At 34.8% G+C, this 14587-nt stretch overlaps 2 protein-coding genes across 2 annotated transcripts; both read left to right on the forward strand.

The window, feature by feature from the left end:
* The first annotated feature begins 1957 nt into the window (after positions 1-1957).
* On the forward strand, positions 1958-8388 carry LOC113760101 (ATP-dependent zinc metalloprotease FTSH 10, mitochondrial-like). Its single transcript, XM_027302675.1, has 8 exons — positions 1958-2501; positions 2613-2862; positions 2976-3047; positions 3776-3909; positions 5385-5870; positions 6023-6790; positions 6928-7155; positions 7481-8388. The coding sequence occupies exons 1-8, from the start codon at positions 2451-2453 to the stop codon at positions 7955-7957; spliced, it is 2466 nt and encodes an 821-aa protein (XP_027158476.1). The 5' UTR covers positions 1958-2450; the 3' UTR covers positions 7958-8388.
* A 2956-nt stretch (positions 8389-11344) lies between these two features.
* LOC113762743 (suppressor of disruption of TFIIS-like) lies at positions 11345-14327 on the forward strand. Its single transcript, XM_027306323.1, has 11 exons — positions 11345-11496; positions 12283-12355; positions 12500-12582; positions 12675-12740; positions 12828-12958; positions 13058-13095; positions 13175-13262; positions 13356-13491; positions 13573-13667; positions 13791-13856; positions 13954-14327. Exons 2-11 carry the CDS (start codon positions 12342-12344, stop codon positions 14104-14106), a joined length of 870 nt encoding a protein of 289 aa, XP_027162124.1. The 5' UTR covers positions 11345-11496; positions 12283-12341; the 3' UTR covers positions 14107-14327.
* Positions 14328-14587: the final 260 nt, after the last annotated feature.

Here is a 14587-nt window from a genome sequence, read left to right on the forward strand (position 1 = left end):
TTGAAACTGAACTACCATCGGATCAGACAAATGCATTACGCACTCGTATGAATTTAAGTCACTTAAAGTGACAAGCCACATATAACGGCAAATGGTGGGAGGTAAAGTTTGAATTCTTGACCTTCCACCTCTTAAAACCTTAAAGACTGTGGTTATGTTCTTCATATTAAATTAAAGAAAGTTGTTAAAACAAAGAGTTTTTATTTGTCTCCTAAAAGGAAGAAAAAGTAAAAAGAAATAGAGTCTAATTCATGAAATTGGAAGACTTCCTTGTTTTGTGATTATTAGAGATTTTTTTATTCTCACCTATCAAAATAAAAAACACATGTATCTATTCTTACAATAAAAAGATTAAAACAAAGCAGGATATTTTTAACCTCACATTCATCAAGTATCTTAATCCTATGAAATTCTAACTCATATGTATGTGAATGTTAAATAATAGAGAATTAAGACATTAACTCAGTTTCCAAGTCAATATAGAAAAAATATTGAGAATTTACTTTTGAAAACACAAGCACTTAATCTCAAATTTTTTTTTAAAGGTGATGGATGGCCAACTTTTATGGCTACACATGTGATCAAAGGTCATCAATTTTTGGCAACAGTAAGTTTGAAAGGAAAAAAAAACTAGTCATGCCCTCTCTTCTTAGTTCTTTATTCTTTTTTTGAAAGACTTTTTTCTTAGTTCTTTAAAATATTTACTTGTGTCACTGTAAGTGCACTTTGAGGACATTAAAGTTAATTTATTACCAAAGTAATTAACTTTCTTCCCTTAATTAGAGTAGAGGAAGTTTTTTTTATATTACTATCTAACAAACCAGGGGAAGGTCCCTGATATTCTAAAATTAAGATGGGAGGTTCCTTGCTCTCATAAAAATTACAAGGGATTGTTAGTGTAATTTATCCTTAAATTATTGTTCTTTAAATTGAAGGATGAGTAAACATGCATTATACTGACCAAAGAATGTACCTACAAAACCTCTCCAATAAACCCAGACTAGAAATTTGCCCATGTCTTAGCACGGTTTCTTTTTATTTATTGTGAATTTATACAAATATAAATAATTTAAATACAAAAATTAACAACAATCCTACATATTCATCCACTAACTTTAAAAAATTAATCTATTCTAAATGTTCAATTATTTACTAATTTTTAAAATTTTGTTTACATACTTTCACTAGTATACTTCAAATAATGTACCATATATCAAAAATTTGGTAGATATTAATTTTTTTTTACAAATGATCTTTTTGACAACTTAAATTTTTATAATGACCATAAATCTAGAACTATATATTCATATTTAATTAAGTAGAAAAAATCTAGCAGTTCATTTTTCTTCATTAATAAATATTTAGTTTCCAACAATATTGGTAAATCTATCGATGTAATAGTTAATTCTGAATTTTTTCCACCAAGTTAATTCAAAAATTAAGAGAAGAAATTATGAACATTTTGAATAATAATCAACGGTATGGTAGTGAAAGGAAGCAATTTGGGTATGTAAAATTTTAATAATTATAATTAAGGAAGTAATTTGGAATATGTAAGATTTCTATAATTGTGATTTGAAAAAGATTTTAATATAGTTCTATATGTAATAATTTGATAGAAAGCAGAATCATTAAGATAAGATTAGTTATTTTTTAAAGTTATTTTAAAATTAAAAATAATTTTGAAACATATAATATAATCTAAATAGGATTCAATATGGGTAAAACTCAAATGATTTATAACCCGTTAATTTTCTTCAATTAAACATGCCACATAGGGTGAGAAACAACTCTGATTAAAATAGTTACTTTCATGTGGCTATATATATATATGTATAAAGATATTTCATATTTACCAGAATTGCAAAATTTCACTCATTCTACCTCATAAGGTCAAAGCCTCCAAAAATCAAAATTTAGTCTTGTTCCTTCGGCTAAGCCAAACCCACGACATAACAGAAGCTACCAAAGATTTTCGTCTTGCTTCCCAAGTTTCGAGTTTGCGCCCAAATCAGCCGTGACCCGCCCACCACCAGCTTAGCGACCAGGCACCGGCTAGCTACTGTCTATTTTTCTTTTTATCCAACAGAAACAAATAAACCCAATAAAAGACAAAAATTATCGAGGCATCTCATATTCACAGCAACTGAACAAAGCCCCAATTTTAGATTAAAATCCACGTTCTGTAGCCTTACCATCTGCCTAGAATACAAATACTCCATCAAAGTTCCTTTGTATGGATTCTTGCTGTCATCTGTATGATCTCCTGCCTCCAGCTCCTTTTCACCTCTAAACCCTGTACTAAACCACCCCATTTGGTTTTTTATATATATATATATATATATATTTTAAATTTTCAATTGTATCTGCTTTAGTACCTTCAGAGACATTGATTATCAATTGTCCAAGAAGAAGATAGAGAATCCCATTAATTATTTTCACCAATCAAGATGATATTTTCCAAACTCAGCCGTTCATTATCTCGCTCCTCTGCTTCTAGGGTAAGCTTCTCTCATACTTTCCTCTGCCTCTATTTACACAGATTTTCTTAAAGTTGCTAACTTTTTTGCTTTTTCTTTTTTTTTTTTCGTGGGATATCATTTGGGATGCAGAATGTGATAAATGGTCGGTTTAGAGGAAGGTCAGCAATTTGGGATAATGGGAATTTTGGAGGATTTGATGTAAAAAAGCTTAATAATAGTGAGTTTGGTGGAAAGTTAGGGCTTTTGAGGGAATATTTAGCTTCTGTTGGGGGGAAAAGCGGACAATTTCCTAAAGCTTCATATTTTTTGGATTTCAATTATGTTATTGCCAACCCTAGATTACGTAGATTTTTCTCCAGCGAAGCTCCCAAGAAAAAGAGTAAGTTTTTTTTTTTTTCATTTTTTCGTCATTTAAAAGATTGTGTGTTTTAATGTTTTTGTAGGTTGAAAATACCTGACATTTAATGATTATTTTGGGTGTATTTTTGGCAGAGTATGAGAATTTTTATCCAAAAGACAAGAAAGAAACTCCCAAAGAAAATGGGCAGAAATCAGAGTCTAAAGGTTTGTTTTTATCGTTTAATGTTTTTTTGATTAAAACACGATGAAACAATTGCTGGAAATATGGTTAATAACTCGGTAAACAAGTTCTTGTGTAGTTCTCAGCTGTCGCTAGTGAAATGGGAAACTAAGTAGCTTCAAAACAGACACATTATGCTTAAAAAGTGAAAGAAAACATTTTGAAAGCTTTGTAATTTGTACTTGTGTTGATCTTTGCACCATTGACAATCTTATTGCGACTTTTAGACTCGTCCATTTAGGTCTTAAACAGAAATGAATGACTGATGGGAAACATTAAACTGATGGTATTTATTGAGATTCAGTTGGAAAAATGTTGTTTACTTTATATAAGGCAATTGTTGTTGTGCCTTTGGTATTCAGATTTATATGTAGCAAGATTTTTTGATGTCTCTGCTTATTCATTTGTGAAGGACCATATTGAGCTTTTGATTCAATGATAAAAGCTAGGAAGTGGAGGCCTTTTTTGGAGGGTGGGGGAGGGGAGGAGGGTTATTGGAGTGGGTTTTGCTCATGAATGATCAAATGTAACTAGTGAGAGTTTAGGTTTGAGTATTATTAACATATCGCCATACCTATTAATTAAACGTGAAGATTTTTTCTCGTTTGTTTCCTAGAGTATTAAGAATTGATCTTAAAATGGTTTTACGCACTTTGTAGAGTGGATGACCTTCATGTTTCTAATAGTAGCTTTCTTATATATGTTCTTGCAGAGGGTGGAAATGCGGATGGTAACAACAATTTTCAGGATACTATTATGAAGCTGGCACAAAACTTAATTACACCATTATTAGTGGTTGCAATAATACTGTCATCATTGTCAATCAGCCCTCGCGAACAGAAACAAGTAAGCATATGCTGGAAATACTTGTTTAGTTTTACAAGTAGAAAATGTATACTATACCTGTTGTAGAATTGCAAATTAAAACCAGTTCACTTTTATCTTGTAATGTTGGTCTTTCATGAAGTTGGAAATATAAGATTTTGGACAGTGATGTTATTTTTAATACCTTTTGAGAGTAAGTGCATTCTTGTTCTCACATGGTCAAAAAATTTTTTTTTTGGGGTGTTAAAATTAGGTTCCAGTGGTTGTGCTCTGCTATTTTGCTATCATATACCATTCCTTTTTGCATTCATATTTGTATTGAAATGTCTAGTTTTCCTGTTTTGTGGCAAAAAAATTGGATTCTTAAACTAATAAGATTTCTAGACTTGTTGGAGACCGAATAAGAGGATCTTTGCATGGTATCATAAAAACATTTTAGGAGGACATCTGTGATCAATCTTGACAGATCAATTTGTGAAATGGAGAGCTTGCTTGTGATCATACTGTCTGCGGCACAATCCTTAGTTTTCCTTGAGCTGTATAGATGCTGCCCTTTTTGAAACCAAATGAACCAAAGAGAAAAGAAAAAGGACAAGTGTGTTTGATGCTTCAGTTCTTGCTAGGTGAGTGCTAAAGCACAATCACCAAGAATGTAGAAACCAAATGAATGAAAGAGAAAAGAAAAAGGATATGTGTGTTTGATGTTTCAGTTTTTGCTAGATAAGTACTTGGTTACCTTCGTTCATCCTACTAGGCAAGTAAATGAAGAAAATTGTGACTTGCAATAAGTACTTGGTTACCTTCATTCATCCTACTAGGCAAGTAAACGAAGAAAATTGTGATTACCACTTATGGACAATTGCACTACTACAATCTACTGCAAGTCTTTCACTTTTAGCTTGTATTTTGCTTCCATGCTTAATTTAGAGTTAATTATCTTCTAGATTGTAGAATATGGTTGCTACTATGTTAATCTGAGGAGTGAAAGGTTGCACTTAAATGAACTTTGAATATATAACTTAGTGGTGGGACAAGAAGAAAAATTGTGTGATAATTTAAACTCTGGACTTTGTTACCAAAAAATTGGCTGTAGTATTGCCACGAAGTTGTTTGATTCAGTTTGGAACTAAAATCGCACAGGACTGTTCTTATCAAGTTTTAAAGTTCAAAAGCTAACCACATAAAAGAATTTGATAACTAAATCTACCTAGATTGCTGCTCATCAGTTAGCTTGGTTTGCTTCATTATTTTCTGCAGGTTTTTATTCAGCCATAAATATGAGACTTCTTTATCCAAATTACTTTGACACCTAGTTTATGGCATAAATCTGACATTGACATAAATGGTGGTGCATTAAAAACGTGCTGAACCCTTGTGTGCTTGTGCATGAGTATTGCTTCTACAGGTTCCAGTTGTCTATTCATTCTGTTTATTGTTTTTGGGGTGTGGAGATGCGATAACTTTCCCTCAATTAACTCTGATTTTACTTTTGGCAGATTAGCTTTCAGGAGTTCAAAAATAAGCTTCTTGAACCAGGTTTGGTGGATCACATTGTGGTTTCAAACAAATCAGTTGCAAGAGTATATGTGAGAAGCAAACCACGGAATCTGAGTCATGAAGATGCTGAAGAAGGTGCACCGTTTGGAAGCAGCAACCCTTCTGGAGAGAACACCAGCCGCTATAAGTATTATTTCAATATTGGAAGTGTTGAATCTTTTGAGGAGAAGCTGGAGGAAGCCCAGGAAGCACTGGGAATAGATCCTCATGACTATGTACCAGTTACATATGCATCTGAAATGGTTTGGTACCAGGAATTAATGAGGTTTGCACCAACACTGTTGCTTCTGGGTTCCCTGATGTACATGGGGAGGAGAATGCAAGGTGGTCTAGGTGTTGGAGGTTCTGGTGGAAAAGGTGCACGTGGAATATTCAATATAGGGAAAGCTCAAATTACGAAAGTTGATAAGAATGCTAAAAACAAGGTCCGTCCTTTTTTTGCTAATTAACTTTTTGAATTCTGTAATTGTGTTGATGGCTTTGAGTTCGTTCCAGGCCATCTAGTAGCTGTTTGGCATGGAATTTGGGAAGTACATTGAATGTTTCTTTCTTTCCTTCCATCTTGCAACTTATGCAGGTTTATTTCAAAGATGTTGCTGGCTGTGATGAAGCAAAGCAGGAGATAATAGAGTTTGTGCACTTCCTTAAAAACCCAAAGAAATATGAGCAGCTGGGGGCAAAAATTCCTAAAGGTGCTCTGTTGGTTGGTCCTCCAGGCACTGGTAAAACTCTTTTGGCAAAAGCAACTGCAGGTGAATCTGGAGTGCCATTTTTATCCATGTCTGGCTCAGATTTCATGGAAATGTTTGTTGGTGTTGGGCCTTCAAGGGTTAGAAATTTATTCCAAGAGGCAAGGCAGTGTGCACCTAGTATAATTTTTATTGATGAAATTGATGCCATTGGTCGGGCAAGGGGACGTGGTGGTTTTTCTGGAGGTAATGATGAGCGTGAAAGTACTCTTAACCAGTTGCTTGTTGAAATGGATGGATTTGGAACCACATCTGGGGTGGTTGTTCTTGCTGGTACCAATAGACCTGATATTCTAGACAAAGCCTTGTTAAGGCCTGGTCGATTTGATCGACAAATTAGCATAGATAACCCTGACATCAAAGGTCGTGAACAGATATTTCAAATCTACTTGAAAAAGATCAAACTTGATCAGGAGCCATCCTATTATTCACAGAGACTTGCTGCCCTTACTCCTGGATTTGCTGGTGCGGATATTGCAAATGTTTGTAATGAAGCTGCTTTGATTGCTGCAAGGACTGAGGAAACACAGGTGAAAATGGAACATTTTGATGCAGCCATAGATAGAATAATTGGTGGTCTGGAGAAGAAAAACAAGGTAAATCAGAATTTCATTTGCTGGCATGCATATGCTTACTATTTAGGGTCCAGGGCTGGTTGGTCATGTATATAAGGATGTCTAGTTATTTGAAGTTTAACTATCAAAGAACAGTAATATCTCTGCTTTTCAAACAGGTCATCAGCAAACTTGAACGCCGTACTGTAGCTTACCATGAATCTGGTCATGCTGTTGTTGGCTGGTTTCTAGAACATGCAGAACCCTTGTTGAAGGTAACAATTGTTCCTCGTGGTACTGCAGCACTTGGCTTTGCTCAGTATGTCCCCAATGAGAACCTTCTTATGACAAAGGAACAACTTTTTGACATGACATGCATGACTCTTGGTGGTCGTGCTGCAGAACAGGTAACTACAAACAGCTGATGTAGGTATTTTAGTTATGAAAAACTTCTATTAGAGTTGACGTTAACAAATCACTGGACATTTCTTGTGGGAATTGTTCAAAAGTTCAGCAGTGCAATAAAAGCATGTTACGTTATTTTTTGGTTTCATATTCGTTGTGAGACACACCATTATGGACTGATATTTAAATTGATTATTTGAAAAGAGTCCTTGGCTCATGAGTACGAGGGACTTTTTCATGTGAGAGAGAGAGAGTGAGAAATTGTTACTTTGTGGATAATAACAAGTTTGCTTATAATAATTTGATTTTTCTTTGTTGTTGATTCAGGTTCTGTTGGGTAAAATATCAACTGGAGCCCAGAATGACCTGGAAAAAGTGACAAAAATGACATATGCCCAAGTTGCTGTCTATGGTTTTAGCGAGAAGGTGGGCCTTCTTTCTTTTCCTCAGAGGGATGAATTTGAGATGACCAGACCTTATGGTAGCAAGACCGCAGCAATTATAGACGCTGAAGTACGTGAATGGGTTGGCAAGGCTTATAACCGAACAGTTGAACTGATTGAGGAACACAAGGAGCGTGTAGCTAAAATTGCTGAGCTGTTGCTGGAGAAAGAGGTTCTTCATCAGGATGACTTGGTCCAAGTACTTGGTAAACGACCTTTTGAATCAGCTGAGGTAACAAATTATGACAGATACAAGCAAGGGTTTGAAGAGGAAGTTCAGAAGACTAAGCTGGCTATTGATGATAGAACTACAAATGATGATGGGCCATCACCTCTTGAACCAGAGGTTGTTCCTGCTTAAGATCCAGGACACAAGCTGGTTTCTGTACAGAATGTCATGACTTCCTTTTCTGGGTTAGGCTGTTCTTGATGCTGGCATTTGATGGCCAGATGCTCTCTGACCTCTTTTCTCCTCCAAGCGACGACATCGATAAAAAGGTTTCACATTTAGGTACTGCTGGTTGCTGACATTGCGCTGCCCACCCTCGCCAAGTAACACAATTGCGGTGGTGTCTCGAGGATGGCATTGGAGGCAATGGGACCATCAAGATTCCAATCTTCTACTAGCGCATCTCATGTGGGTATTGTTATATCATAGTTGTTGAAGTTTGGTTTTAAAGAAAATACTGGAAAAGATGAAAGAAACAATTTGATGTACATGGACTTGAGCAATTCTGATTTACGTCACTCTGCAACCTGAGTATGTTCTTGAGAAGTTGGTCATTTTGGTTAGTTTCACAATTACCATTTTCTTTTTCTGGAATAGAAAAATCACCTTAACACGGTAGAGAAAAGAATTTGACAGGAAGCCCCTACTTGTTTACTCAGGTGGCCAGTCCAGTTGCTCGGAAACCTGAATAGAGACAACCCCCCATTCCTCCTCATCCCTTCCTTTCCCGGGTTTCGTATATTTTTCTTTTTCTTCTCCTTTCACCTTTAGCGTCTTGATTGATTGAATAAATTATCTCATTCTCCTCCGTTTGTGTTTCTGTCTCTTCTATTAAAACAATTTCGCTTTCCGATGAACAAATTGAGAGGCTTTAATCAGGAAGCGGCGTGAATTTTATACCTTCTTTAAGCTTCTAATCAAGAATTTCTTTATTTTACTTCATCGGAATGGATTTCTAAACAAGCTGCCTTGTTTTTTTCGTGATCACATTTTTTTATTATTATTTTTTTTTACATACATCAAATCAATACAGTAATTTTTCTACAACAAATTTTAGAAAAGGCAATCCAAACACAACTTTTTCTCAATGATTCAAGAGTGTAGAGACACTCATTGGCTCTTGACTCTTCCAATACTCATTGCTACGGAGACAAGTAATGCCCTTAAAATATATACTGGTGTTGTACCAAAGACCGACCACGTATATTAATTTGCTAATATAATCTGCAATGCTTCAAAATGTGAAAGCATCCAGTTTTTTTTTTTTTTTTTTTTGGGGGGGGGGGGTGGGGGTTGGTGGGGGCTGGTTTGGGGAACTAGGAAGGAAGTATCCTATTCCTGTCATTGTATTCTAGATCTTCTAGTTTAGTTATATTCTTATAAAAAGCTGGGAAAGCTTGGATACTAATCAAACGGGATGAGTTTGAATAGAATAGGATCATGCGGAATTGGAGTAGGATAGAAAATTGGCCTTGCGGACTTGCGGTTAAAATAAAGCATAAAGCCGTGGAGACTGGGGAATGGTCTTTCTTCGCATGCATGTGTTGACGGCATTGGTCGAGACTTTCTGTTACGCGGTGTATAGTTTTCAACTTGTCAAAAGATGACTGGACCAGCGCATTCAACCAACTTAACCGGACCAGCATTTTCAACTAGTATTTTAGTATTAGTAAAATGTGTGTGCATTTTCTAGTCTTGGAAACCCTCGATGAACGACTTTTCCTATCGCCTTCAAACTTTTATCCTAATATCACCTAACACACCTAAAATTTTAGAAATCTCACATAGCTCCCCTCAAATAATAATTTGTATAACATTGCTACCTTTTATGTGTAAAAGCAATATTAAAAAGGGTTAATTACAGTTTGCCTCCCTGAAGTTGAACCATTATAACACTTTACCCACCTTAACTTTAAATATATGCACTTTGCCCCCTTCATTGATTAGTCAAATGTTAATGATGAATTATCCATCCAAAATTTTAACAAACTGATATTAATGCCCTTACACAATAGTTTTAGAATAATACTATGCTTTTAATTGGAATATGAAACATCTTATTAGAAAAAAGCACAAAGTCACATGATTTTGAAAATTTTAAAAAATAAAAGATGGTATAATACCAAAAAATTGAAAAATTGTATTACGGAGAAAAAAGAATTTAAAAATTCTTAAAACATCTGCACAATTTTTCCATCGCTTATCTTTTTTTCTTTTATATTGTAAACGGATTGATTTTAATAATTTTCATTTAGCTTGCAACTTTTACAAGATTTTCATGAGTCAATAAAGTATTATTCATTAGTTTTATGCCACATTCATCATTGCTTTGTATTTTGTTTGAGTTCTACATTTAAAAAAAAACTAAAAAAATCTCTAAATATGTTTTTCAGTACATTTTTACTTTTTAATCACGTTTTTATTTCATATAAAACACATTAAATTGTGCTACAATAACAAATATAAGAAAATAATTTTTATTCCAAACCCACTAATTAATTTTATTTCATTTAAAATAAGTACTACCATCAGCATTGAAATAAATACATTGAGTTGCTTAGGCTTTTTTTGTGAATTATTTAATTCATTTTAATACTAAAAGTTCAAAATGCATAGCATAATTGTGTTTAGATACATTTAGCAACTATTAAATAAATAGGTATTTATTATGTTACAATTATTATGTGTACTTAAGAATTAGTCAGGGATATTTTGGTCATGAAAAATATAATATCATTTTAACCCCATCAAAAAGTTTGCCACAAGGTATAAAGTGTATATATTTGGAATTTAGAGGGCAAAGTGTTACAAGGGCCTACGTTCAAGGGGGCAAAGTGTAATTAATCCTATTGAAGAAATGCATTGGAGAAGAGAGATTATATTATCTTATAATTTGATTTATGAAATTTGAAGTATGAAAAAAGACAAATAAGATGGAATATTAAACTTAAAATATGAGAAAGTGTAAATGTAATAAGTAACTAGATAATACTGTTGTGTGTAAGGATAATTTCTAAAGCTACGTCAACATTATAAAAAGGCAAATATTTCAAGAGATTGGTTGCAACGAGGAAGAAATTAAAAGTAAAAATTTTATAGCAAAGAGACACAAAAAATTTGTTATGAAGAGGGAAATTATGATGAAAATTTTAAGAGATCAGTTGTGGCAAAGACGAATATTAAAAGTAAAGATTTTTACAACAAAGTGGGAGAAAAAATATCTTAGATTTGTTTTTAGATATTTTAGCATGTAGGATTTTTTTTTCTCTTTTCCAACCTTTTGCGACTTAAAAAAGTAGGAAAATATTCGGGGTAACTTCGTCATTTCAATGCCTCTAATTGGTATATCTAGTCACATTATATTAAAATGGGAGGTAAGTGAAATTTTTGAAACTTTGAGAGCTTCAGGTGATATTAGGATGAACCTTGAGGAGGTTCATGAGATTAACCCCATTTGAATTGCAAAGAAAACGTTCTAACTTCTAACTGCTATTTATGTCTTCGACGCGGACTATTTAAGAACAGTCCTCTCTTCAATTTCCCCTTGTTCTGCTTCCGTTCCATTCTTTGGCATTAAGTAATCGTTCATCTTTCTTTCGATTCTTCTACGTCTTGATAATTTTTTCTCTTGCAGCGGGCAGTTTCTTAACCTATCGTCTCGCTTGAATCTGGTAATGTTCTTAGCCTTCATTGCTTCAGTGGGTCACTCTTTCATTGAATCTGGTACCGCCGATGCTTTTCATTAACGTGGTATAAATTGTAAAGATTGCAACTTTTTGTGTTGTTGATAAAAAATATTGTGCTCGTTGAGGCTTTAGTTCATCTTGGATTTATGCTTTAAGAATATAGTATGAGTTATGTGTAAGTCGAAACTGTTGCTCTAGATTTTGTGTAGGTACATTGTAATATTAGTATGGTTCTTTTTTAAGTGCTATGGTTAGAAGCATTGGTACGGGTATTGATAAATGTAATTATTCGAGCAAGGAGTTGTCTTTTCTAGGAACTGATTCATGGGTGTAATGCTGGTACTCTGTTTAGGTTTATTGTCTTTTCTTCAAACTTCTGGTATTATGGTTATGCCATGAATGATTAGTCCGGTTACAAAGCATGATTTTTTCTCACCAACAACACACTTGCGTGAGTGATAGATTTAGTCTTTCTAAGCATCTGTCACTAAGACATGTTTTGTTCAATTATTGGTACTTGCGCGCGTGATAGTTTTGGCCTTTCTAAGGATCTTTCATTGAGAGATATTTTGTTCATTTCTTGGTGAGATTAAAGTGTCTAATGGAGTTTATTTGCAGTTCAGACTTTTGATGCTTGGTTTTCACTTGTTGTCTCAGTAGGAGTCCAATTCCAATATTGTGCCAGACACCTGGTTTATGTTTTGGGTTATGTCCTGTCACTATTGTTACTTGAAAGTTTCATTTGCTGAATTGTGGCTTTTCTCCTGTTAGATAGAAGTCCATCATCTTCTCCCTCGTCCGTGGGAGGGGATTCAGACCTTTCGAAACTGATGCAGAGATTGGGGTAGCCATACAATTGCTTGTTATGTGTATTGATTTGTGCAATTGTCATGATTTCTATTTTATGCACAAGGAGAATGTCATTTGGATAGTTTTCTGGTGCTTCAACTTAACCTTATAAGATTGTTTTCTGCTTTGAATTAATTAGATTGTTGAAAATTTTTGGGTTCGAAATGGAAAAAGATAGCTACCAGCAAGTATCAGGGCAAAAATATGAATGCGTTCTGTTTGGTAAGTCTTCTTTCCGTATATGTAATCCTGTAGTAAATGTTTAAAATGCTGTTATAAGGAATCTTAAAACTTGCTTGCACTTGAATTTTCAGATGTTGATGATACCCTTTATCCTCTAAGCTCTGGGATTTCTGCAGAAATAACAAAAAACATTGCTGGTAACACATCATGAGTCATTGCTATATATCTTATGCATAGTTAACAAGTATGGTCCTCGCCCACCAAATTCATCTTAAACTCTGTAGTAATTTGCCTCTTCTGTGGATGTCTTTCTCAAGAGTATATGGTCACAAAGCTTGGCATAGATCAGACCAATGTTACTGAAATGGCATTGCAACTATACAAGGATTACGGAACAACAATGGCTGGTTTGAGGGTATGATTTTCACCTTAGAATAGGATCAAAATAGTCTCAAATGTACTATGTGCTGATATGGCTAATGTTTCTGGTTTGATATGTTTTGTCCCTGTCCAGGCCATTGGTTACGACTTTGACTATGATGACTATCATAGGTACAAATACACCTCCTATTTATCCTTATATTAGGTTGTGAATCAGAAGCATTTCGTCTCACATGATCTTGGCTTACAGTTTTGTACATGGACGATTACCTTATGAGATGTTAAAGCCTGATCCAGTCTTAAGGAACCTTCTGCACAGCTTGCCGATTCGCAAAGTGGTAAGTTTCTCCTGCAAACTTAAATCATGCAGCATTTCTAAGCGTCAGTGCCCTCTCTCCTCTGACAATGCTTCATTGATGATTGCAAAATAGATATTCTCAAATGGAAATGAAGCCCATGTCGCTCAGGTAGTTAGTAGACTTGGATTAGAGGACTGCTTTGACGGAGTCATTTGTTTTGAGACTTTAAATCCTACTCACAATAGCAGTGAACCAAATGATGATGATGGTGAGTTTTAGATATTAAACCGACATCCTTAAGAGTCGTAAATTGGAATTATGTCAACAGTCCCTTGTACTGTCTATGCAGTTTCAGAAATCCCAAAGACTCCAGTTATCTGCAAACCATTTGAGGAGGCCTTTGAGAAGGCTTTTAAGATAGCTGGGATGAACCCTGAGAAGACTGTAAGACTATAAGCCTCTTCAAATCTGATTATTGTAATTCGTATTGATGCTAAATATGATCTATACTTTGGTTTATGAGTTTCTCATTAGATTGTTTGATTTTGTATCTTCTTTCGTCTGTAGTTGTTCTTTGATGATTCTATTCGTAATCTTAAGACTGCAAAGAGTACAGGGCTCCATACCATTTGGGTAAGCAAGAGAGAAGTTTTGAATTTTACAAGGAGCACTTCATATGATTGTCAATTTGACGGACTATGCTGTTTAAATTTCTCTGGTATGAAAATAGGTCGGATCCTCTCACCAAACAACTGGAGTAGATCATGCACTTGAAAGCATCCACAATATGAGAGAGGCATTGCCTGAGCTATGGGAAGCAATTGGAGCATCAGATGTTTGCTCCACTGAAAAAGCTGCAATTGAAACTCCAGTTAGAGCTTAAATCTCTAATTCTTGAGGGCATCAAGATCCATAGTTTCCCCTCTGACTAGGATCTCACCATGCCTGTTAATACTTTTATCAGTGGATGTGGGTCTTGTAATGTGATCAAAGAGTCTGTTTCAAGTCTAGTCATGTACTTTGTATTCCTTTTCTGCAATACTGCTGTTTCTTGAATACTCTGCCAATGATAATTGCCTAATGTGTCCTGCTAATGCTTGGTTAGTCCTTCCTGATGCTTGCTCTACAACCTTGGCTAGAACTAATCATGATCGATGCAAACAAGATCACTGCTTTTGACCTCCCCAACATGATCTCAGATTATTGATTCTTTTTTGACACATCTTTGGGTCGAGCAGCTATGATGCGTAAATGTGAACCAGGAATTTTCTGTCATCGTCACAAGTACAATGCCTTTTGACTTGATAATTTGCGCCTTCCAGCATTATACTTCACAGATTGACCAAATTCTTCTAATCTATACA

The sequence above is a fragment of the Coffea eugenioides genome, chromosome 1, assembly GCF_003713205.1.
Source record: "Coffea eugenioides isolate CCC68of chromosome 1, Ceug_1.0, whole genome shotgun sequence".
NCBI classification, from domain to species: Eukaryota; Viridiplantae; Streptophyta; class Magnoliopsida; order Gentianales; family Rubiaceae; genus Coffea; species Coffea eugenioides.